General features: G+C 38.2%; 1 protein-coding gene and 1 long non-coding RNA gene across 2 annotated transcripts in view; both read right to left on the bottom strand.

Annotated features, from left to right (window-relative positions):
- LOC136840661 (acid-sensing ion channel 3-like) overlaps window positions 1-5,703 on the bottom strand; it is a 30,435-nt gene extending 24,732 nt beyond the window's left edge. Inside the window, exons 1-2 of the mRNA XM_067107372.1 lie at window positions 5,569-5,703; window positions 4,335-4,528 (exon numbers count right to left, since the gene is read on the bottom strand). Coding sequence (XP_066963473.1) covers window positions 4,335-4,528; window positions 5,569-5,596 — 222 coding nt within the window. The 5' untranslated portion in view covers window positions 5,597-5,703. The remainder of the gene's footprint in view (window positions 1-4,334; window positions 4,529-5,568) is intronic.
- Window positions 5,704-12,694: 6,991 nt separating this feature from the next.
- LOC136840663 (uncharacterized) overlaps window positions 12,695-26,546 on the bottom strand; it is a 43,071-nt gene continuing 29,219 nt past the window's right edge. Inside the window, exons 2-5 of the long non-coding RNA XR_010853702.1 lie at window positions 15,769-16,118; window positions 15,277-15,380; window positions 14,150-14,265; window positions 12,695-12,845 (exon numbers count right to left, since the gene is read on the bottom strand). This is a non-coding gene — a long non-coding RNA (uncharacterized lncRNA). The remainder of the gene's footprint in view (window positions 12,846-14,149; window positions 14,266-15,276; window positions 15,381-15,768; window positions 16,119-26,546) is intronic.

The raw sequence follows: 26,546 nt of genomic DNA on the forward strand, positions 1-26,546 counted from the left end.
GATAAAAAAAAAAACATTCAGAGGCGATCATTATTCATAGTGAACGGTTGTAACGTAATAATAATAATAATAATAATAATAATAATAATAATAATAATAATAATAATACTCTTATTAATAATATAATAATAATTATTATTATTTATCTTTTTTTGTTGTCTATCACAGTCATCCTATTCGACTGGGTGGTTATTATAGTGTGGAATTCCAGGTTGCATCCTGCCTCCTTAGGAGCCCATCACTTTTCTCACTATGTGCCCTGTTTCTAGTAGCACACTCTTCTGCATGAGTCCTGGAGCTACTTCGGCATCTAGTTTTTCTAGATTCCTTCTCAGGGATCTTGGGACCGTGCCTAGTGTTCCTATGATCATGGTACAATTTCCACTGGCATATCCCATATCCTTCTTATTTCGATTTTCAGGTCTTGATACGTATCAATTTTTTTCTCTTTCTTTCTCATTTACTCTGGTGTCCCAGACCGTATTCTTTGGAAGTTTGGATATCACGTCAGTGGCCCCTGTGGTGGGCTTGTTCTATATGAATAGGGTTCGTTTTCTGAATAATAATAATAATAATATTATTATTATTATTATTCAGGGCCGAATCCTTTTTATCTGGAACAAACCCACCACAGGGGCCACTGACTCGGAATTCAAGCTTCCAAAGAATATTATGGTGTTCATTTGAAGGAAGTAACAGAACAGGCGGTAGGAAATAAAGAAAGAAGGGATCAGTCATTAGAAAAAAAATATTTCGGCAATATTAAAGCTTGATTCTAAGGTGTGGCGTCTTATTTAAGTATTACCATGGATACGGCTTATATCGAATTATTAATATACAAATGCATATGCACTTACGTTTCCTTATATTTAAATGGGGTTTTGGCAGATATATGGTAAAGGGGGTACATAAACTTCATTTGAATTTACTTGATTTAAAAAAAACGATAAACTTAACTCGAGTGTAAAAGTCAACTGCATATTTTACTACATTTCAAAAACCACAGAGGCAAATGCTTACCTTGTTTCAAAACTTGAGAGAAGGTATCATTTGCTTACCTTTATCGCGTAACAATGGCCCATTCACTAGCGGATCCAGGGGGGGCCCACTTGGGCACGTGCCCCTCCCATGAAAAGTAATAAAACAATAATACTGAAGATTTAGATAATAATAACATAAATATAAAAATGAGAGAATAAAATATCGATTAAAGAAATAATATACACACACAGATATATATATATATATATATATATATATATATATATATATATATATATATATATATATATATATATATACAAGCATTAAGCTACAAAATTAATATCCAATTCGCTCTACCTCGGAAGTAATATATTTTCATATATGTTACCGAAGGGAATTTTTTTTTGATAATAAGTTCGCCGTCCCGTGGGCTCGAACCAACGAAAGACAAGAACTCAGGACTACAGTGACGCCTTTACCCACACGGCCAACAAGTGAGGTATAAGTTGATACCGACCCTCGCCTACAAATCCCCGTCGAAGTCAGGTGTTTGTATTTAGAATCGGTATCAACCCACCTCTGCCATGCTGACCATGTAGTGCGTTTGTCGCACGTAGCCATATTATGAATGAATTTTTATCACGTCACCGTGAGTCATATACAAGCATTAACGTGTGGGTAAAGTCGTCAGCCGCGTCACTGTAGTCCCGAGTTCTCGTCTTTCGTTGGTTCAAGCCCACGGGACGGCGAACTTATTATCAACTGAAAAATTCCCCTTCGGTAACACATATGAAAATATATTACTTCCGAGGTAGAGCGAATTTGATATTAAAGGACGTTTGAAGCTTAATGCTTGTATATGAATCACGGTGATGTGATAAAAATTCATTCATATATATATATATATATACATATATATATATATATATATATATATATATATATATATATATATATATATATATATATATATATATATATATATATATATATATATATATATATATATATATATATATATATATATATATATATATATATATATATATATATATATAGTGAGGATTGAGAGGCGGTTCTATCAACCGGTAGACATCAGTAGGTGTAAGGTGAAGGATCAGTCCTCTATTCCTTTTCAAAATACTTTATTGTTGCGGCGGCGTTTCAGGACGAAAAGTCCCATTTTCCAGCTATAAAAATAGAAGTTAAAAGTTAAAATAACAACTCGGACTAAAAATTAAGTTAAAAGATGTATACAAATAATATAAAAGTCAAGTACAAAGGATAGGGAGGAATGACTACCATAAGGTGCTGAAGGCACAGACCGAGTGACTGACAATTCGGGCCGGGTTCAGCTTCGACTTCAACCCACGAGAGATACAGAGGTGTTGAGGATGACTGGGTGTTTAACTGTGGAACTAGTTGTTTAATGAAGAGTGATTCCAAGATTGCTAAATATTGTTCATTAGGAGTTTGGCCTATCATTTTAAAATCTTTGTAGTTTATGTCATATTTACATTTCATTGTATGTTCACGTAAACATGAAAATTCAGGATTAGTCAATTTGACACCTGTTCTATAGCTACCGCCTCAATGAGAGTCCAATCTCACTTTGAGTAACCTCCGTGTGGAGCCGACGTGCTTCCCAAGGTTACATCTAGGGCGATTAAATAAATATTCGACTCCTGAGGTTATTAGTGGATCAAGTTTCTCCCTATATTTAAATAGAGATCTAATATTCATTGGGTTGCAGGATATTAGCTTTAATTCAATGGCAGGTAAAAATTTCTCGACTAACAACTTCAAGTCACGATAGAAATTTAGGCCATGAATAAATGGGACACCTGCATATAATCGTAATTTTGGTACAGTTGGTTTTTAATTTTAGGATGGAAGATATTGCTTAAAATTTTGCCGAGGTGTTTATAAAAAAGTTTGGATGGAAAGCAAACACCTCAGCAAAATTTTAAAGAATATCTTCCATCCTAAAATTAAAATACCAAATGTACCAAAATTACGATTATATGCAAATGTCCCATTTATTTATGACCTAAATTTCTTTCGTGAATTGAAGTTGTTAGTCCAGAAATTTTTACCTGCCATTGAATTAAAGCTAATACCCTGCAACCCAATGAATATTAGATCTCTATTTAAACATAAGGAGAAACTTGATCCACCAATGACCTCAGGAGTCGTATATTTATTGAACTGCCCTAGATGTAATCTTGTGAAGTATGTCGGCTCCGCATGGAGGTTACTCAAAGTGAGATTGGACTCTCATCGAGGCGTTAGCTATAGAACAGGTGTCGAATTGACCAATCCTGTAGTAATACGTGAACATGCAAAGAAATGTAAATATGACATAAGCTACAAAGATTTTTTAAAATTATAAGCCAAACTCCTAACGAACAATATTTAGCAATCTTGGAATCACTTCATTAAACAACTAGTTCCACAGTTAAACACCCAGTCATCCTCAACACCTCTGTATCTCTCGTGAGTTGAAGTCGAAGCTGAACCCGGCCCGAATTGTCAGTCACTCGGTCTGTGCCTTCAGCACCTTATGGTAGTCATTCCTCCCTATCCTTTGTACTTGACTTTTTTATTATTTTTGTATATATTTTTTTAACTTAATTTTTAGTCTGAGTTGTTATTTTAACTTTTAACTTCTATTTTTATAGCTTGAAAATGGGACTTTTCGTCCTGAAACGTCGCTGCAACAAAAAGTACTTTGAAAAGGAATAAAGGACTGATCCTTTACCCTATACCTAAATATATATATATATATATATATATATATATATATATATATATATATATATATATATATATATATATGTATGTATAATATGAAAATTAGTGCCCCACCAAGGAAATATTACCCTTGAGAATGAGTATATTCTTACCCCTCCCCCTACCACGTACAGGACTCAGGACTCATACACATACACCCACTGTGAACAAATCAAAGAAGGGCATGACTGCCCAATGACAAAGCTATCCACATTCAGAGAAAGACATTCAATCAGTCGAGGGAAGATGACGTCACGTCACACCTTCGACGGTAGTAATAGTACTAGTATTAGAGGGGATTCGCCTTTGAAACGGCTCCCCCTTAGCCGTTTCCTGTTCCTCACAGTAATACGGAAGTCACCGGTTGGCTTAAACTCATTCACCAAAACTTGGATGTTCGGCTCCCAGCCTGGACGTAGTAACGGTAGTAGTATTAGAGGGGATTCGGAGTTCTAAATTCCTTCCCTATTTTCCTTCTTACCTCCTTGAAACGGCTCTAGAGGATTCGCCTTGAAACTCCCGTTCGTTCTAAATTCCTTCCCTATTTTCCTTCTTACCTCCTTCACCAGAACTTGGATGTCCGGCTCCCAGCCAGGGCGTATGGTCATGGCGTTCGTGGTGACCGCGAGAACGGGGTTACCCCTCTGACCTCCGAGGAAGACTTTCCATCCACTTTCCTCTCGGCGTGACTTTGGGTTGTGGAGCCTCGCGTTGAAGTTGTTGAAGTAGCCCGAGGTCGATATTTTGTTGTCTGTGGAATGCAGTGGAACTGACAGTCTAGGCTTAAGACCAAACAAATGCTGGGACTTATGGCGAGGTCATTCAGTGTTGAAAGAGGAGGTTTGAAAGGTGTAACAGAAGAGGAATAAAAAAGGTTTGAAAGGTGTAAACGAGGAGAAGGAGTAAAAACTGAGTAACAGAAAGGTCTGAAAGGTGTAAAACGAGGAGAAACTGAGAGGAATAAAAAGGTTTGAAAGGTGTAACAGAAGGAGAAACTGAGAGCAGAAAGGTCTGAAAGGTGTAAAACGAGGAGAAACTGGGAGTAAAAAGGTTTGAAAAGTGTAACAGAGAAACAGAAAGTAGAAAGGTGTAACAGGAGCAGAAACTGAGAGTAAAAAGGTTTGAAAGGTGTAACAGGAGGAGAAACTGATTGCAGAAAGGTCTGAAAGGTGTAAAACGAGGAGAAACTGGGAGTAAAATGGTTTGAAAAGTGTAACAGGAGGAGAAACAGAAAGTAGAAAGGTGTAATAGGAAGAGAAATTGAGAGAAAAAGGGTTTTTTTGTAACAGAAGGAGAAACTGACAGCAGAAAGGTCTGAAAGGTGTAAAAATTGAAACTGGGAGTAAAAAGGTTTGAAAAGTGCAGCAACAGGAGGAGAAACAGGAACTAGAAAGGTGTAACAGGAGGAGAAACTGAGAGTCAAAAGGTTTGAAAGGTGTAACAGGAGAGACAGAGTAGAAATGTTTGAAAGGTGTATCAGGAGGTAAACCCTTTTGCATTTGCACTCTGAAACAACTGTTAGGAGAGGGTTGAAAGTAAGACGGAAGGAAGAGATTATGAACGAAGGTACAGTCAAAGGAATGAAAGGGGTTGCAGCTAGGAGCCTAAGGGACGCCGCAAAGAACCTAAAGTTACGTCTACACTGAACCGTTTAAGATGCACCGACGGCATTACCCCGCCAAGGGGCTTAATTTTTATAATTACATTTTCTTATTGCAAAGGCAATAAATGGTGCTTCCTACGAAGAACTAATGTTTCTGGGCGAAGGGTATTAAAGTCCCTGACACTTACTTAGGACATATTTATAGCAGAGACCCATTATCGTCAGAACTGGCACAAACCGGCCCTGAGAACCGCAGGACTGGTTCCGACCGAAGAAACACTGCAATGAAAGATGACGGAATTATTCACTCGTGAAGTTTATCGCCGACTCGAGCTTTAATTGCGACAATCTTCGGGACGTAATAGATTGCTGGAACGTGAGAGAAATAATTGTCATTATTGGAAGACAATCGATTGAGACTTCCGTTTAAGTTAGTGTTCGTGTCTCTGAATTACAGTCAGCGTCGGCTGAATGCAATATTCGTTCAAGGAAGGAATGAAATGTAATTAATTATTGTTATTATTATTATTATTATTATTATTATTCAGAAGATGAAGAACCCTATTTACATGGAACCAGCCCACCACAAGGGCCACTGACTTGAAATTCGAGCTTCCAAAGAATATTATGGTGTTTATTTGAAAGAAGTAACAGAAGGTAATGGGAAATACAATAAGAAGGGATCAGTTATTATTATTATTATTATTATTATTATTATTATTATTATTATTATTATTATTCAGAAGACGAACCCCATTCATATGGAACAAGCCCACCAGGGGCAGTTACAGTGAAATTCAAGCTTCCAAAGAATATTATGGTGTTCATTTGACAGAAGTAAATGTCAAAAATCATACTAATACGACAGTGGAAGACTGTAACAAATAGACAGGCCCTCAGAATGCATTCTCGATCGTCCATAACTCGTGATTCGCCTTTGAATTCATAAAATGTCGAGAATGATGATACCCGCGTCATTTCCCATACGTCAGAGATATGAAAGAAACATATATAAAAGGAGCAGGTGCACGATAAAACACCGGTAATGACATGCAAATGAACATGTGTGCATGTGCATACACACTCACATACATACAGTCACAATGTACAATCACCAAAAGCACACCATTTATGTGAAGATACTACACAAAACAAGTAAAAAATGCGCTGAAGTTTCTTCAGGTTTTCTTACAGCGTATAATGCTGTATGAAACCCTCAGCCACGGCCCGGTGGTGGCCTGTGTTGTTGGCACATATAGCGGTGTCAGACGCACGGTCATAGCTAACTTTAACCTTAAATAAAATAAATACTACTGAGGCTAGAGGGATGCAATTTGGTATGTTTGATGACTGGAGGGTGGATGATCAAAATACCAATTTGCAGCCCTCTAGCCTCAGTAGTTTTAAGACCTGAGGGCGGACAGAAAAAGTGCGGACGGACGGACGAATAGCCATTTCAACAGTTTTCTTTTACAAAAAACTAAAACTAGCAACACCTTCGAAATGCTTCATATTCTGGATCATACCAGCACCTATGAACCTAGATTTAATTCGTCTTATAGTTTACCTGATATAATTACGACGGTGCGTCTGATTTCTAGAGTCGTTCTAGAATGGAATGAAATATAAAATTTAGGGCTAGGCCAAGCGCTAGGACCTAAGGTGAGGTCATTCAGCCCTGCGGGAGGAAATTGAGAAGAATAAAAAGGTCCGAAGGGTGTAACAGGAGGAAAACCTCGCAGATGCACTATGAAACAATTGTTAGGAGAAAATGTAAAAGTAAGATGGAAGAAAGAGAATATGAACGGAGGTACAGCAAAAGGAATGAAAAAGGATGCAGCCAGGGGCAGAAGGGACGATGCGATGAACCTTAAGTAGTGCCTACAGTGCATTATTTGAGGTGCACTGACGGCACTAACCCCCTACAGGGTTGTTTGTGAGCCGATAGTCTGATTTCTGGAGCACAAACAGTGTTTTGGTGTTCAGAGGCCAAGCAAATGCACAGCAGATGAGTAGAACGTGTTGAAGATTAGGTCTAAGTATCAAACTGTTGGAAGACAAGCAAAGTCATACGCTTGATAACCACACTGGAGGAAATAACAACACAAGTACAGAGAGGCTGTACAGAGGATAAAACTGACATATTATGCAATCAATCACTGAATCAATAATTGACTGGTATGTTTCAACTCTGCAGGGTAACTGGTTGGGCTGCAAAGTTTGCCAAAGCAGTGTCTGCTTGACTGTTGACACAGCGCCGTATGACTCTGACACCATAGGGGAATGATGCCGTCAGTGCACCTCACGCCGTGCACCGTAGGCATTATTACTTACGGTTCTTTGCAGGGTCCCTTCAGCCTGCAGCTGCAGACCTTTTCATTCATTTTATCGTGCTTTCGTTCATATTCTCTTTCCTCCATCTTACTTTCCTCAACCTTCTCCTAACCAGTGTTTCATAGTGCAACTGCAAAAGGTTTTCCACCTGTTACGCCTTTCAAACCTTTCTACTCTCAGTTTCTCCTCCTATTACGCCTTTCAAACCTTTCTACTCTGTTTCTCTTCCCGTTACGCCTTTCAAACCTTTCTACTCTCAGTTTCTCCTCCTGTTACGCCTTTCAAACCTTTCTACTCTCAGTTTCTCGTCCTGTTACGCCTTTCAAACCTTTCTACTCTCAGTTTCTCTTCCCGTTACGCCTTTCAAACCTTTCTACTCTCAGTTTCTCCTCCTGTTACACCTTTCAAACCTTTCTACTCTCAGTTTCTCCTCCTGTTACACCTTTCAAACCTTTTCACTTTCAGTTTCTCCTCCTGTTACACCTTTCAAACCTTTCTACTCTCAGTTTCTCCTCCTGTTACACCTTTCAAACCTTTCTACTCTCAGTTTCTCCTCCTGTTACACCTTTCAAACCTTTCCACTCTCAGTTTCTCCTCCTGTTACGCCTTTCAAACCTTTCTACTCTCAGTTTCTCCTTCTGTTACACCTTTCAAACCTTTCTACTCTCAGTTTCTCCTCCTGTTGCACCTTTCAAACCTTTCTACTCTCAGTTTCTCCTTCTGTTACACCTTTCAAACCTTTCTACTCTTAGTTTCTCCTCCTGTTACACCTTTCAAACCTTTTCACTCTCAGTTTCTCCTCCTGTTACACCTTTCAAACCTTTTCACTCTCAGTTTATCCTCCTGTTACACCTTTCAAACCTTTCTACTCTCAGTTTCTCCTCCTGTTACACCTTTCAAGCCTTCCTACTCTCCATTTCTCCTCCTGTTACACCTTTCAAACCTTTCTACTCTCAGTTTCTCCTCCTGTTACACCTTTCAAACCTTTCTACTCTCAGTTTCTCCTCCTGTTACACCTTTCAAACCTTTCTACTCTCAGTTTCTCCTCCTGTTACACCTTTCAAACCTTTCCACTCTCAGTTTCTCCTCCTGTTACGCCTTTCAAACCTTTCTACTCTCAGTTTCTCCTTCTGTTACACCTTTCAAACCTTTCTACTCTCAATTTCTCCTCCTGTTGCACCTTTCAAACCTTTCTACTCTCAGTTTCTCCTTCTGTTACACCTTTCAAACCTTTCTACTCTTAGTTTCTCCTCCTGTTACACCTTTCAAACCTTTTCACTCTCAGTTTCTCCTCCTGTTACACCTTTCAAAACTTTTCACTCTCAGTTTCTCCTCCTGTTACACCTTTCAAACCTTTCTACTCCTCAGTTTCTCCTCCTGTTACACCTTTCAAACCTTCCTACTCTCCATTTCTCCTCCTGTTACACCTTTCAAACCTTTCTACTCTCAGTTTCTCCTCCTGTTACACCTTTCAAACCTTTTCACTTTCAATTTCTTCTTCAGCGCTGAATGAGCTCACCCATAGGCCCCAGCGCTTGCTTGGCCTTTGGCCTAAATTCTAAATATATTCCATTCCATTCTTTACATCTGAAGAAGCTAATAATCACAACGTCTTTATGGATGGTGTGACGTAAAAATAATGAAAGAGAGAGAGAGAGAGAGAGAGAGAGAGAGAGAGAGAGAGAGAGAGAGAGAGGACTAGTAGTCGCTTCCCCCTTCCTGAAATCCGAGATATATTTTTTGTACGAGGGAAATTAATTAGTACGTGGCAGGCGATAGTGAACCCCTGGAGTCTCCTCCTCTGCGCAGACATTTGCCCTGTCGCGTACACCTGCTTTCTGACGTCCGCTCTCTTTCCACATCACCGTCACGTCAGGGCAGTCACCTGACTTTTGGGACCAGAGCATTTATCCTCTCCGGTTCTTTGACACTCATGCGGTACATCACAAGTGTTTAAAGTCCGGTTTTCCCGTCGAATACCTGATTGCCAGCCAGCTCCTTCTGTTTTCCGGAAGTCTGTCGCTTGTTATTAGTTTTCTGTTAAAGAAAACGACTGTGCCGGCTTTGTCTGTCCGTCCGCACTTTATTCTGTCCGCCCTCGGATCTTAAAAACCACTGAGTCTAGAGGGCTGCAAATTGGTATGTTGATCATCCACCCTCCAATCGTCAAATATACCAAATTGCAGCCCTCTAGCCTCAGTAGTTTTCATTTTATTCAAAGGTAAAGTTAGCCATAATCGTGTTTCTGGCGACGATATAGGATAGGCCACCACCTGGCCGTGGTTAAAGTTTCATGGGCCGCGGCTCATTCAGCATTATACCGAGACCACCGAGAGATAGATCTATTTTCGGTGGCCTTGACTACACGCTGTAGCGGCTGTACGGAAAACTCGATTGTGCCGAAGTTGACGACGTCAGAATGGCCAGTTACTGTCAAATTACGGATTGAGAGTCTTACGTAATGGAATGGAAAGGAATGGAGTTAGGAAATTTAGGCCAGAGGCCAAGTGCTGAGACCTATGATGATGAGGTCATTCAGCCTTGAAAGGGAAATTGAGAGTAGGAAGGTTCTAGTGTGTAACAGGAGGTTAAAATTTTTCGCAGTTGTAAGGAAGAGAATATGAACGGAGGTACTGCAAAAGGAATGAAAGCGGTTCCAGCTAGGGGCCGAAGGGACGCTGCAGAGAACCTTATTAAGTAACGCCCACAGTGCACCGCGCGAGGTGCAATGACGGCACTAGCCCCATAAGTAGCACTGATAAAAATTTTTTTTTTTTAAATACGCAAAGTGCTTCAAAGAATTCATTTATGCCAGCAAATGGACTTAACGACGTGAATACGTCAATTACTCCATTCAGACTATCAATAGACTTAAAGAATTTGTCATTCTTATGGTAATTTGTCATCGACAACTTAGCCTAATTGAGACTACCGTAGTACAGGTGATGATTCGTTGCTTATTGCTTGAGAATTTTCTATGGCAAAACACCCATGTTTTACCTCATACTTATATTTAATTTTTTAACCTCAAAATTTCTAGCGAAGATGCAATGTATTACTGACCTAAAATAATTTTCCTTGTATTTTAATAATTTACTTATAGTGTTTTCTATCTATTTATTAACTTGTCAATTTATTTTTTCTAATAATGGATCTCTTTTCTCTGTATTTCCTGTTACCTTCTGTTACTCCTTTCAAATGAACACCAAGTTCTCTGGAAGCTTGAATTTCAAGTCAGTGGCCTCTGTGGTGGGATTGTTCCACAGGACAGGGTTCATCTTCTGATTGGTTATTTCCTCTTGTTCCTGTCTCCACTTCCATTCACATTACGCTTATTCCACATTCGTATCGTTTTACAACACCTGTTCAAGTCCAGTATCACCTTCCCGTAACTCCCTATATAAATTCATAAACAGAAGCCTTCACCCACAATCCCTTAGTCCTTCTCTGAATAGGAAGCAGGGGGCAGGGTTACTGGCTACCTCCCTGTCCTGAGATAGTTCTTCACTGGATGGGTCGATATCGCACTCGCCTAGCACTCTCCTATGCCCGCGTTCGATTCTCCGGCCGGCCAGTGAAGGATTAGAGGAATTTATTTCTGGTGATAGAAATTCATTTCTCGGTATAATGTGGTTCGGGTTCCACAATAAGCTGTAGGTCCCGTTGCTAGATAACCAATTGGTTCTTAGCCACGCAAAATAAGTCTGATCCTTCGGGCCAGCCCTAGGAGAGCTGTTAATCAGCTCAGGGGTCTGGTGAAACTAAGGTATACTTAACTTTTTTTTCCTTGTCCTGAGATGCCCCCAGACCTATTTACTAAGACCAGGGAGACTGTCAGTCTGTCAGTCTGCACTTTCTCTGTCCGCCCTCAGATCTTAAAAACTCCTCAGGCTAGAGGGCTGCAAATTGGTATGTTGGTCATCCACCCTCCAATAATCAAACATACCAAATTGCAGCCCTCTAGCCTCAGTAGTTTTTATTTTATTTAAGGTTAAAGTTAGCCATGATAGTGCGTCTGGCACTGCTATACGTGCCAACAACCCATGCCACCACCGAGCCGTGGCTGAAAGTTTCATGGGCCGCGGCTGAGAGTTTCATGGGCCGTGGATGAGAGTTTCATACAGCATACGCTATACAGAAAACTCGACTTCGGCGGATTTTTTACTTGTTTACCTGATGGATATGCAATTGTGATAGACACAACGCTCTCTACACGTCTCGAATTCTTCACCACACTTTTGAAGATCCGCTTCTCACTGCAAAGCCTTAGATCCAAACGCAAGATTATTAAGTAATTCTGATGTCTGTAAAAGGATTCGAACCCGCATCCGGAGTATCAGAACGAGGTCACGTTGCCGACCTGACCACGAGAAGATTTGGCAGGTGTGGGGAGAGAAAGCAGGAGCGGAAGGCGAGGGAGGAACCACAGAAATTCAATTTGCCATTCTGGTTTGGAGGGGTGGGAAAATCCAGTATGGTCCAGGTTATTGGCAGCTTCTTGGACTTGGAATATGATTTAGGCTGACTTTTAATAATTAATTAACGTTTTAATCTACTTACTTCTTAATCTGTTCATTTGTCTTTGGTTTCTAGTAAGTGATCTCTTCTTTCTGTGTTTCCTATTACCCTCTGTTACTTGCTTCAAATGAATACCATAATATTCTTTGGAAGCTTCAATTTCAAGTCAGTGGACCTTTTGGTGGGCTTGTTCCATAAGAATCGGGGTTGATCTTCCGAATAATAATAATAATAATAATAATAATAATAATAATAATAATAATAATAATAATAATAATAATATTAGTCAGTTGTGACAAACCCTTCTTACAAAGGTATTCTTGAACTTCAAGTTCCATTTGAATAGGGTTTTTCTGATTAATAATAATAATAATAATAATAATAATAATAATAATAATAATAATAATAATAATAATAATAATAAGTAACGTAAGAAAGTGACTAAATTCCAAAAAATACAACCTGGCTATAGATGTCCTCCAACTGGAACCCGATCTTCGTCCACAACTCCGTCGGGTCGAAAACCGCCATCATGTGACTGAGAGTGACTTCTTCTTCGTCGAGACCCAGGGTCTTGGCTGCCTGGATCTGGTAGGGCTTCGCACGCGTTGGACTTTGTACAGGAGAGAGAGAGAGAGAGAGAGAGAGAGAGAGAGAGAGAGAGAGAGAGAGAGAGAGAGAGAGAGAGAGAATGCATTACTTTCATCACTCATTTAGCTGAATTTTACTTACTTTTAAACTGGTCACTAAAAGGTTTTTGTTTGACCAAAAAAGGTTTCTGTTTTACCACAAAAGATTTTTTGTCAGGTCAAAAGGCTTTTGTAAAAATGCTTTTTTTTCCTAAAAGGTCAAAAAGGGTTTTGGTCTGACCAAAAAAGGCTTTTATCTGACAAAAAAGGTAAAAATTTTTTCTGACCAAAAAGGTCAAAACCTTTTTCTGTATGACCAAAAAAGGTTTGTGTTAGGCCAAAAAATGTTTTTGTCTGATCAAAAAAAGGTTTCTGTCTGAATAAAAAGGTTAAAAATGGTTTTTTGTCTGACCAAAAAGAGGGTTTTGTCTGACCAAAGAGGTTTTTTGTCAGATCAAAAAGGTTTTTGTCTGACAAAAAAGGTTTTTTCTAACCAAAAAGGTTTTAACCTAAACAAAAAAGGTTTTTGTCTGCCCAAAAAAAGGTTTTTGTCTGACCAAAAGTTTTTTTCTGACCAAAAAAGTTCAAAAAAGGTTTTTAGTGTGATGACAAAGGGTTTTTGTTTGGCCAAAAAGTTTTTTGTCTGACCAAACAAGGTTTCTGTCTAACCAAAAAAAGTCAAAAAGGTTTTTGTTTGCCCAAAAAAAAAAAAAAGTTTTTGTCTGACCACAAAAGGTTTTTGTCTGACCAAACAAGTTTTTTTGTCTGACCAAAATAGGTTTTTGTCTCACAAAAAGTTTTGTGTCTAATCAAAATAAGGTTTTTATCTGACTAAAAAAGGTTTTTGTCTGCCCAAAATAAGATTTTTTTGATGAAAAGTTTTTTCTGACCAAAAAGGTTTTTGTCTGAGAAAAAAGTTTTTTGAAGAAGAGTTTTTTCTGGCAAAAAAGTTTTTTTCTGACCAAAAAGTTTTTTTTGTCTCACCGAAAATGTTTTTGTCTAGTGCTTTTATTATATAGCTCGGATAATCTGCCTAAACTTCGTCATAGTCGAACTCTGTGGAGTGAACGAATAAAAACGTTTCACATTTTTGCAATTCCTGAGTGATTTAAAAAAGCCAAAATACGTAACGCTGGAACTCCAAGAACCCGCATCTTTGATTGATCATTATCATCGAATGTCTACCAGCCATAACTTAATCAAAACTACACAAATAACAAAACTGATTCAGATCGAAATGAGAAAACGAACAGAGAGCTCAAGAGATAAATAATACCAGAAGCCTTACCTGTAGAGCTGCTTGTTGCAAATGGTTATGGTCGGGAACGCCATTTCAGATGCTCGCTTGATCTTCATGGTGACTTTCACTGGGTTGCCGAGAAAGTGGCTGAGGCGATCTGAGAACTGAGACAAGGGCGAAAGCAACTGGGTGAAAGCAGCTGGGTGAACGTACTTTGTTTTAGTCTGAGTATTCATTTATCATGATAAAGTTTGAGTTGCAATAGTTAAATTTATCGACGTTGAAAATACTAACTTGATAAGGTTCGACCAAAGACTATGTTGTTCATCTGAAAGAAGTTACAGAAGGAAACATGAAATACAGAGAGAAGAGACCATTTATAAGAAAACAAAGATAAACTGATATTTTAATATATAATTACTTAAAAAGAAATACTACTATTAATATTAGGATGAAGATGAATCCTATTCATATGGAATACGCCAACCACAGGGGCCACTGACTTAAAATTCAAGCTTCCAAAGAACGCGGAGTTCCTTGAAAAAAGTAACAGAAGATAATAGGAAATACAGAAAGAAGAGATCAGTTATTAGAAAACGAGGATAAATTAACAAATTAATAAATAAGCAGGTGCAAATTTTAATAAATTATTAAAAGTACAAGGAGAATTGTTTCATGATCAAACTCAAACTAATGTGTATTATAATCCACACACGCAAAAGTGCACATTTCAGTATAAGTAATGCACTGGTGCGTCTTCAGAAAGTTATGGAAATAAGTGTCAAAGACCCAAAGGGCAACAGCTGGGACCCAACAGGTCATTCAGCGCTGAAAGGGAAAGTGAGAGTAAAAAGGTAAGAAAGGTGCAACAGGAGGACAACCTTTCGCAGTTGCACTATGCAACAATAGTTAGGAGACGCTGGAGGAAAGTAAGAAGGGAGAAAGAGAATATGAACGGAGGAGGCACAGCAAAAGGAATGGAAGGGGTTGCAGCTAGAGGCCGAAGGGACGCCGCAAAGAACCGTGAGCAATGCCTACAGTGTATGGCGTGAATGTGAGGTGTACTGATGACACTATCCCCTTATGGGTTCAGTCGTGAGGAAGAAATCAGGCAACTGTGGATTACTTAAAGGCTAAAAAGGAAAAAAACCCGTTAATAATTAATGAATTCTAACCTGGGTGATGAAGAGGGCTAGAAAAAACAGAAGCACTGTGCTCCAGAACACTCTTACGCTTCTTCTTGTCTCTGAGCTAAACACTTGCTTCATGCCGACGACACCTGAAAGGAAGTGTGTGTATTAAGATTATATACACACACACACACACATATATATATATATATATATATATATATATATATATATATATATATATATATATATATATATATATCACACATTACCACAGGTGAAAAATAAGATGTAGGTCTGACCAGTTTCGACTTTATTTTCAAGCCATTGACGAAGGGACTCCTTGGTCAATGGCTTGAAAATAAAGTCGAAACCGATCAGGACCTACACCCCGTCTCTTATTTTTCACCTGTGGTAATGTGATAAATGAATCACGCACAAAAGTGATTATAATCATATATATATATATACACACACACTTGTAATCCTGTTTTTTTTTTATCCAATCCAACAATATGATGCGTGTCTCAAACTTACCAATATTGGAAGGCTTCGTGGATTCAAGTTGGTCTTCCTCTTCCCATTCAGACGTCCAGGATTCCAGCCTGGGTGCAATTCGAGGCTTATGGGGCGCAGTCCCTCTTTCCCAGGGCGCAGTCCCTCTTTTCCAGGGCGCAGTCACAAAATTCGCCGTGTCACTCTTCCTCCGGCGTTGCATGAAGGCAGCTCTCTCCTTCCTCCTCCTCTCCCCGTTCGTAAAGACGACTTGGTCGCTGCTGTAGTACAGGAAGCGCAGATCTGACGGCGACACCACAGGCGAACTCCTCGAAGACGACGAAGGTCTTATCTTCTTCCCAAAGAAGTTGTCGGCGTTTTTCATAGCCTCCCTGAAGAGCAGATGACCAAAGGGCGTGAGGCGTGCTAATCAGACGGGTGGGACTTTTGAAATCTTTCTTCATCATCTTACTGACAACATTTTTGCACCAGGTTAAAAAATATATCTTAGTTTTACCAGACCACTGAGCTGATTAACAGCTCTCCTAGGGCTGGCCCGAAGGATTAGACTTATTTTTACGTGGCTAAGAACCAATTGGTTACCTAGCAACGGGACCTACAGCTTATTGTGGAATCCGAACCACATTATGGCGAGAAATGAATTTCTATCACCAGAAATAAATTCCTCTTATTCTTCATTGGTCGGTCGGGGATTCGAACTCGCGGCCAACAAAGTGCTAGCTGCGAACGGAACCCGCTCGACCAACGAGGAACTGTACCCAATGTATTCTGCAAGGTGACAGCTATCATCAACATCCCCAACGTTATCAAAATCTTTGTGATCATTTTCCCCCGTAGGAAAATAGCGCCATCAGTGCACCTCACGCGGTGCGCTGTAGGCATTACCTAAGGTTCTTTGCAGCGTCCCATCGGTCCCTTGCTGCTACAACCCTGTTCGTTCCTTTTGCTGTACCTCCGTTCATATTCTCTCCCTTCCATCTGACTTCCCGCAACCCTCTCCCAAACATTGTTTCATGGTGCAACTGCAAAAGGTTTTGCTCCTGTTACGCCTTTCTAACCTTTTTTTATTCCTCTCAGTTTCCCTTTCAGCGCTGAATGACCTCGTCATCATAGGTCCCAGGGCTTGGCCTTGGGCCTAAATTTCACAATGTATTCCAAAAAGAAATTTACCAAAATATATATATATACATACATACATCCATATATAGATATATATACATACACACAGTATATATATATATATATATATATATATATATATATATATATATATATATATATATATATATATATATATATATAATATAACTATATACATTTAGTATATATCGCCTGACACCATATGACACATAAGGCCTCTGGTGTGAAACTGCAGAACCTACATCATCTCTGTGTTTTTCACTTTCACACTGCTCCACTCACTTCCACCCTTCTGCCACACAGTTCTCATCTGAGTAGGTCTGTGTCCCTCACCCCAGCCCGCTAAACTCTTCTGGTGCCACCAAGAGCCCAGCTGACACTATCACGTACTCTACTCTCCCCGGGGTGGTGCGTATTACATGTCCAAACCATTTTCATCCCATTCATTATTAACCCCTCTGCACACGATGATTATGTAATATCACTTATGAATTGAATTGAATTGAATATAGAGTTTAGGCCAAATGCCAAGCACTGGGAACTATGAGGTCGTTCAGCGCTGAAACGGAAACTGAGAGTAAAAGGTTTGAAAGGTGTAACAGGAGGAAAACATCAAAGCAGTTGCACTATGAATCAATTGTTAGGAGAGGGTGGAGAGTAGATGGAAGAAACTATAAACGGAGGTACAGTAAGAGGAATGCAAGGGAATGCAGCTACGGGCCATGGAAGGCACGCTGCAAAGAACCTTGAGCAATAATGCCTACAGTGCACCGCATGAGGTGCACCGACGACACTAACCCCCTACGGGGAATATCACTAATGGTATCGTTTCTTATTCTATCTTGCTATCTGACTCCTAATAATCTCTTCTAAGTTATTCTTTTACTCAACCCGACTCAAACTTTTATAGTTCCACCGCCATACCTTAATTCGTGTCCCTATAGCAATACAGATGGTAGTAGACTCATATATATTATCTCACATTCGTATTTAATTTCAGTCTGGTTGATTTCCAAATCTTATTCAGCCTGGCAGTTTTTTTTTTATTTGCCTTTATCAGTGTTTTATTATATTCCAACTGAAGAGATCCTGTGCTCGATATTGTGGTTCACACACACACACACACACACACACACACACACACACATATATATATATATATATATATATATATATATATATATATATATATATATATATATATACATATATCACACATTACACAGGTGAAAAATAAGAGACGGGTGTAGGCCTGACCAGTTTCGACTTTATTTCTAAGCCATTGACGAAGTCCTTCGTCAATGGCTTGGAGATAAAGTCGAAACTGGTCAGACCTACACCCCGTCTCTTATTTTTCACCTATGTAATATGTGTGATAAATGAATCACGTACAAAAGTGATAGTAATCATACATACATGTATGTAATTATATATATAACATATTTACATATATATGCATATATTATTATTATTGTTATTATTATTATTATTATTATTATTATTATTATTATTATTATTATTATTATTATTATTATTATTCAGAGGTTGCACCCTTTCATATGGAACAAGTCCACCAAAGGGGCCATTGACTTGAAATTCAAGCTTCCAAAGAATATGGTGTTCATTAGGATGTAAGAAGAGGCAAATGGGAAGTAAAGAAAGAAGAGATCTCACTTATTAAAAGAGAATAAATTAATAAATTAATAAATAAAAATGTATAAAAATGCAAGAAGAACAGCATTCGGGTAGTAATGCGTTGCATTTTCGCTTGAACTTCTGAAGTTCCAGTTGCACGACATCCTCAGTAGGGAGGCTGTTCCTCAGTCCAACGGTGTGAGGAGGAATAAAGGACCTCTGGGACTCAGAAGTTCGACAGCGAGGCACATTTACTGCATATTGGTGCTGCTGTTCAGCGAATCTGGTTACTCTCGTCAGGAAAAGGGGATCGGGGATCAATTGTGAATGTGAAAGATCTCTGTTAAAATACAACTTATAAAAGAGTGACAAACAAGAGACCATCCGTCGATGGTTCAACTCACAACTGCTACTATTAGGAAACAGAAACCTACCACCACGAACCACTCTCTCTAAAAGAGATAAATCTCTGTCAGAAGCAGACATCCACACCGGAGAACAGTATTCTAGTAAAAGAAGGACAAATGACCTAAAACAGGTTGCCCTGATTTTATCACTGTCATCAATATAAGAGGCCTTACGGACAATACCTAACTCTCGTGCGGCATTTGCTGAAACTTTCATTAGATGTTTCTCAAAAGCAAGATGTAAGTCAAAAGTTACAACTAAAATAGTTATAGCTTCACACTCATTCAGCAAAGTCCCATTCACCTGAAGGGGAAGATGAGGTGGGAAATCTGCACGAGATCTGTTAATCAATAGTGTTTTCGTTTTACTGGAGTTCAGCCTCATACCCCACCGATTTGATTGAGACTAAGGGGCAGCTTCATTTCATATAAGTGGAGACTTTGTAACACACCCAAGTGTTGCATCATCGGCATTCTGAACCAATCCTGTTTTCCAGGCCAACAGCCATGTCACTTCTATACACTAAAAATAACAGTGGACCAAGACACTACCCTAAGGAACTCCAGACACAATAGGTCTTGGTTCACTAAAGATCCCGTCCACAGCGACTCGTTGCTGCCTACCTGTAAGGAAATCTTGAAGTATTCATCAAACATATCCAGTCATTCCAAGATTCTGAAGTTTTATAAATAAGTGACTTGTGATTTACTAATTCGAAAGCAGCACTAAAATCTATTTGAATTACTCTGTACTCAAACCCTTCAGTCAAGGTTCCCTTGCAAATGGCACGTCAAGTCTAAAAGACTTCCTATATTATATATATATATATATATATATATATATATATATATATATATATATATATATATATATATATATATATATATATATATATATATATATATATATATATATGAGCCCATTATGTTAATCCCTTCAGCCACCTTTCTCTCTAAACACACTTCTAAAGACAAACTAAAACAGCAACCGGCCTACATCTTCGAGAACCCACTCCAGATACCTTTACGAAATAATTACTTAATAAACAGCACCACGGACCGGAGATGATTCCAGCGTGACGGCCAGGCGTCGACTGACACCACCCAACCCAGGGACCCATTCTAATACGGCCGTTTCTGAGAAGAAAACTAAGCCAATTTGCCTAGACGTCCTCTTTTTCTTCTCCTTCTTCTCTTGGACCTGTCAGTCTTCTCCTTGTTCTTGTTCTTCTCCTCCTTCTTCTTGTTCTTGGTCTTGTTATTGTTATTGCTTTTGTTCTTCTTCTCCTCCTCCTTCTTCTTCTTCTTCTTCTTCTCTTGGACCTGTCAGTCTTCTCCTTGTTCTTGTTCTTCTCCTCCTTCTTGTTCTTGGTCTTGTTATTGTTATTGCTTTTGTTCTTCTCCTCCTCCTCCTCTTCCTCCTTCTTCTTCTTCTCTTGGACCTGTCAGTCATCTTCTCCTTCTTCTCTTCATTTTCTTCTCCTTCTTCTTTTCTTCTTCTTGTCGCCTTATTGGTCCTTGTTTTGTTGATTGTTATTGCTTTTGTTCTTCTCCTCCTCCTCCTCTTCCTCCTTCTTCTCTTCTCTTGGAATGGTTCTCCTCTCATTTTCTTCTCTCTTTTCTCTCTCTCTCAATGTCTCTCTCTCTCTCTCTCTCTCTCTCCTCCTCGGACAAACAACCATCAGGATTATTTTTCAAACAGTTAGTCAAGTGCAATCGATCTTTTTCCTGACGTAAAAGGCGACCCTCATTCACCTTAAAAGCTGCTGATTTGTTTGCAGTGATGAGACAGAGGACTTGTGCTGTCAAGGAGCTGATTGGTAATCGAAGAAGAAGCTTCCGCATTACATGAGCCAGTAACAACACAAGATTGCTTTCCTGGAAGGGATGAATAAAGATTTGTGCTTACACGGCTGTGTGGTATATTGAAAGAAGGTATCGTAATGTTTTTCAGTTTTAGATTATGATTTCAGTAACGTTATCTTAGAAGGGATGAAGATTTATGCTTCAACGGCAGTGGTCTATTGAAGCGAGTTTATAGCTTAAACATATTGTAATGGTCTTAAATTTCAATTATAATTTCACAGAACTGAAAGTCTGTCTTCGTATAAACAACACTGACATTAAACAACACTGAAATGGCGCGTTATTTATTTCTACAACCATATTTTATTAGCCAAAGGAAAGAAGACCTAACCTATAACTTAGGAGGAAATGAAAAAATTACAAATGACAGAAAAATCATGGTAGGTGCAATACAGCCCATCTTCTCCGAATATGAACAATTTTTTTTAAAGAATGAGGTTGTATGCCAGCGAATAAACTACGTCTTAGCAATTCATTAAGGAGGCAAATCACGTTATTTAACCTGACAGAACTGGAAATCCTAATCAACAGAATTCACAATAGAAGAACTACGGAATCTAAAATTTAGGCCAAAGGCACAGCGCTGGAACCTATGATGACGAGGTCATTCAGCGCTGAGAGGGAAAATGAGAGTAGAAAGGTTTGAAAGGTGTAACAGGAGGAAAATCTTTTACAGTTACACCATGAAGCATCTGTTAAAAGAGGGTTGACGAAAGTAAGATGGAAGAAAGAGAATATGAACGGAGGAGGAACAGTCAAAGGAATGAAAAGGGGTTGCAGCTAGGGGCCTGAGGGACGCCGCAAGGAACCTTGAGTAACAATGGCTACGGTGCACAGCGTGAGGTGCATTGACGGCACTACCTACCTAAGGGGAAGAGAGGAAATGTGATGTTTGAAATATAATTTTCTCTATCATTTGTCAAACTAAAAAGCCCTCTACAATGGGCCATTGTGGCATCCTGACTTCTTAGACCCTCGTTATAAAAATTGCTGGACGCGACAAAAGCAGAAAGAGGACCTCAATTTCACGAGTTTCAATTTGGCTGAATAATAAAAAATCGACTTCTTGTTAAGGTAATGAAAGCAGAGAATTCGTAGATTTATCTTCGAGTACTGAAGGAATTTCTTCATTTTGGTGTTATCTATATTGTGATTCACTATAGACATGAATGAATTTTTTACTTTGCTATTCACTATAAATGTGAATTAAATGTTTTCATTGTTATTTACTATAAATATCATTGAAATGTTTATATTGTAATTCACTATAGATGGGAATGAAATGTCTATATTGTGATTCACTATAGACAGCCATGAAATATTTATATTGTGATTCACTATAGATATGGATGAATATATAAATATATATATATATATATATATATATATATATATTTATATATATATATATATATATATATATATATATATATATATATTTATATAATATATATATATATATATATATATATATTTATATATATATATATATATATATATATATATATATATATATATATATATATATATATATATATATATATATATATATATATATATATATATATATGAATGAAATCTCTATATTGTGATTCACTATAAATATGGATGAATATCTATACTGTGACTCACTATAGATAAGGATGAAATGTCCATGTCGTGACTCACTATAGACTGAAACGTCTATATTGTGATTCACTACAGATATGGACGAAACGTCTGCACTGTGACTCACTACAAATATGAATGAAACGTCTATACTGCAATTCACTACAGACATGGATTAAATGACTTTTGATCGTTCAGCGGGTTTTACTGAACGGGTTCCGTTCTCAGTTCGAATTCCGACCGGCCAGTGAAGAACAAGAGGAATTTGTTTCTGGTGATAGAAATTCATTTCTCCTATAATGTGGTTCGGATTCCACAATAATTGTAGGTCCCGTTGCTAGGTAACCAATTGGTTCTTAACGTAAAAATAAATCTAATCCTTCGGGCCAGCCCTAGGAGAGCTGTTAATCAGCCCAGTGGTCTGGTTAAACTAAGATATACTTAACTTTTTACTCTGCACTTACAAACGCCAATGAAAAGAAAGGGAGATGAAACAGGGGAGACACAAAGACTACAATAAAAGGGTAACAAAATAAAAAAAAAAAACAAATACAAGAGATGGTAAGTAGAATAAGCAAAACGTAGACTAAAAGAAGCCTACTACTGACAAAATAATATTTAATATAAAGGTAGGCACTGTAACAAGGAAAAAATGAATGAGAAATGTTTAAAAATTTACAAAAATTTATCATTTAAATTAACAACGATAACATGGCACATGTTTGTATTACGTAGTGATGAGATTGTGAGGAAAAAAAAAAGAGATTTATTGTAATGGAAAAAAGAATTCAACTGACAAGAACCAAATAACTGTTATGTTCTTATCATTGCTTTTTACATTTATATTTCTCTGCATCCCAGTCAGTAATCTCTCTCTTATAATATACATATATATATATATATATATATATATATATATATATATATATATATATATATATATATATATATATATATATATATATATATAATATATAAACTTCTGACTCACATCAGGATCGAACCCGAGTCTCTCAAACGAAAGGCAAGGGCGCTACCTGATTGACCCACACAGGTCATAAAAGAAGTTGGAGCCTAAGTATTTCTGTAACAGAGGATTTCCTGGGCAGGCTGCCATTTAACATGCCAGCGAGGTTTACCCTGACCCAAATTTAATTAGAACCAACAGGGACCCAATTGGCAGCATTTAATTAGAATTACCTATTCATGATATATATATATATATATATATATATATATATATATATATATATATATATAATATATATATATATACATACATATATATATATATATATATACACAAATACACATGCACACACATATATATGTGTGTGTATTTCTGTACATATATGTATGTACACACACATAAATATATATATATATATATATATATATATATATATATATATATATATATATATATATATATATATATATATATATATATATATATCCCAAACATTTCCCAAACATTTAACCTGTTGCAAATTGGGTCCCATCCGCAACTTTTCAGGAAGAGATCGGTGCAATGCAATACAGCGTACAAGGTCAGCCTCTTCCAGTCCAAAATTTAAATGCAAAGATCATCTTACTCTGTATCTCGTGCCTTTTCCTAAACCATTTTTAAAAATAAGAACTGTAACAAATATTGAATTTTTCTCTTTCACACAGACACCCAAAATAATTTTGGGGTATGACTGGGCATTTGCAATAGGAACAGGCTAAAAAAATTCGTCAGTTCAGCCACTCCGGTCTGTCATTCATTCTATGAGAGATTTTAAATCAGAAGAAACTAAAGATAAAATATGGCATGAATAATTTCAAACTTATTAATTTTTTTTTTTACTTTCTGTTAATCCTGTATTTTATCTAACATGCACTGATTAGCCATATGTCACTTACCCAATTACATTTTTATTGAGATACCATTTACGGTATACAGAATTTCAAAAGGAATTAAACTGATTTTAATATTCTTTCATTCCAGCTTTCTTACCTAATATGCATTAATTAGTCATGTGTCACTTAATTACAATTTCAGATATACTATCTGTGCTGAGTACATTTCGGTAACTTATCGCACCTGACACTGGGCGCTCAAACCACTTCATTCCTCTAATGAAGATCGACATTTAACTAAGAGTCCAACAGTTTTAATGGAATTGGAATATAAAATTTAGGCCAAAGGCCAAGCGCTGTGACCCACGATGAGGTCATTCAGGGCTGAAAGGGAGACTGTCTGAGAGTTTAAAAAGGTTTGAAAGGTGTAACAGGGGAGAAATTGAGAGTAAAATAGGTTTGAAAGGTGTAACGGGAGGAGGAATTGAGAGTAAAATAGGTTTGAAAGGTGTAACAGGAGGAGAAATTGAGTTTAAAAAGGCTTGAAAGGTGTAACCGGAGGAGAAATTGAGAGTTTAAAAAGGTTTCAAAGGTGTAACAGGAGGAGGAATTGAGAGTAAAATAGGTTTGAAAGGTGTAACAGGAGGAGAAATTGAGAGTAAAATAGGTTTGAAAGGTGTAACAGGAGGAGAAATTGAGAGTAAAATAGGTTTGAAAGGTGTAACAGGAGGAGAAATTGAGTTTAAAAAGGTTTGAAAGGTGTAACGGGAGGAGAAATTGAGAGTAAAATATGTTTGAAAGGTGTAACGGGAAGAGAAATTGAGAGTAAAAAGGGTTGAGAGGTGTAACAGGAGTTGAAACTGGGAGTTGAAAAAGGGTTGAAAGGTGTAACAGGAGAAACTGAGAATAGAAAAGTTTCAAAGGAGTAACGGGAGGAGAATCTGAGAGTAAAAAGAGGTCTGAAAGGCGTTTGAAAGTTGCGACAAGAGGAGAATCTGAGAGTAAAAAAGGTTTGAAAGGCGTAACAGGAGGCTAAAACCTTTTGCAGTTGCACTATGAAACAATCGTTAGGAGACGGTTGAGAATAGTGAGAGGGAAGAAAGAGAATGTGAACGGAGGAGGTACAGTAAACGGAATAAAATGGGTTCCAGCTAGGAGCCGAAGGGACGCCACAAAGAACCTCGAGTTCTTTCTTTTTCTTTTAACGTGCTTTTATTCCCATTTTTGTATGGGGTAAGCACGATGCCTTCTTTTGAAGGACTTTTGGATTTGGCTTTGGGGTAGACCTGTGGTCTCGATCGGCTGCCCTGCCTGACATCGCTTAGACCCCGGTACGTATGTTTCATGTATCATACCAGACCCAACGCCCTTTCTTCCCAGCAGCGAGAAGTTATTGCGCGGGTATGGCGAGCGTTCGAGACGTGTGAGATGTTTGTTATGTTTTTAGAAGGTGTTGTAGTGGCTTTGTTTTGTGTGTGTATTTAGTCTGTACATATATAATCCGGGATGTCTACACGGATAGCAAAGTGTCTGCCTCTCTGATCAGCCGGCTTGGGATTGAACCCGCGCCACAGACCTCTACGAAGTCCGAAGCTGCTGCTGTAACCGACTGAGCCATCGAGGCTCTACAAAGAACCTCGAGTAATGCCTAAATTGCACCTCTAACCCCCTATGGGAGCTAATTCGTACTGATTTCCGTCTATCGTTTTCCGTAATATGGCGTTTCATAGCATTCCCTGCCTGTATATATGTCTGTGTAAGCTTTTCATCACCTGACAGTCTGCCATCTATGAACATAAAGAGCTTATTTATTGGCAAATATAAATCGTCACTCTCCTGAAAAGTGATGGACGGTGTCGTTCACCTATTACAGAAGCGGGTGGCGCTTGACGCTTAGATCATTTTACGTACAGGGGGGGAATGTCTTTGAATTACTGGACAATACTTCAGAGACGCATCACTCACGAGCACACGCTAACAGACACTAAACACTCTAGACGCTGACAGAGACTCAGTACTCAGAGCGTGGAGGAAAGAAAGCGTTGCTCTGAATAATATCATAACTCCCCATAAACAAAGATTTGGCTGATTCGCATTTCTTTTTTTTTTAACTGTTTTTTTCAAATTCAGGGAATCGTATTTCATCTATCGTCGGCGTGTAAATCGTGGTTACTGCTATAGAAAGAGAATATTTAGTTAGGTGTTTCCGATATTTCATGCAGATTGCTTGCGCCTGTAAGGACGTATTAGAACTACGAGGCCGAGGGGGGTTGAAAACAAAGAGTAACTAGAGGGAATTTC

This window comes from Macrobrachium rosenbergii, chromosome 8 (genome assembly GCF_040412425.1).
Source record: "Macrobrachium rosenbergii isolate ZJJX-2024 chromosome 8, ASM4041242v1, whole genome shotgun sequence".
Classification (NCBI taxonomy): Eukaryota; Metazoa; Arthropoda; class Malacostraca; order Decapoda; family Palaemonidae; genus Macrobrachium; species Macrobrachium rosenbergii.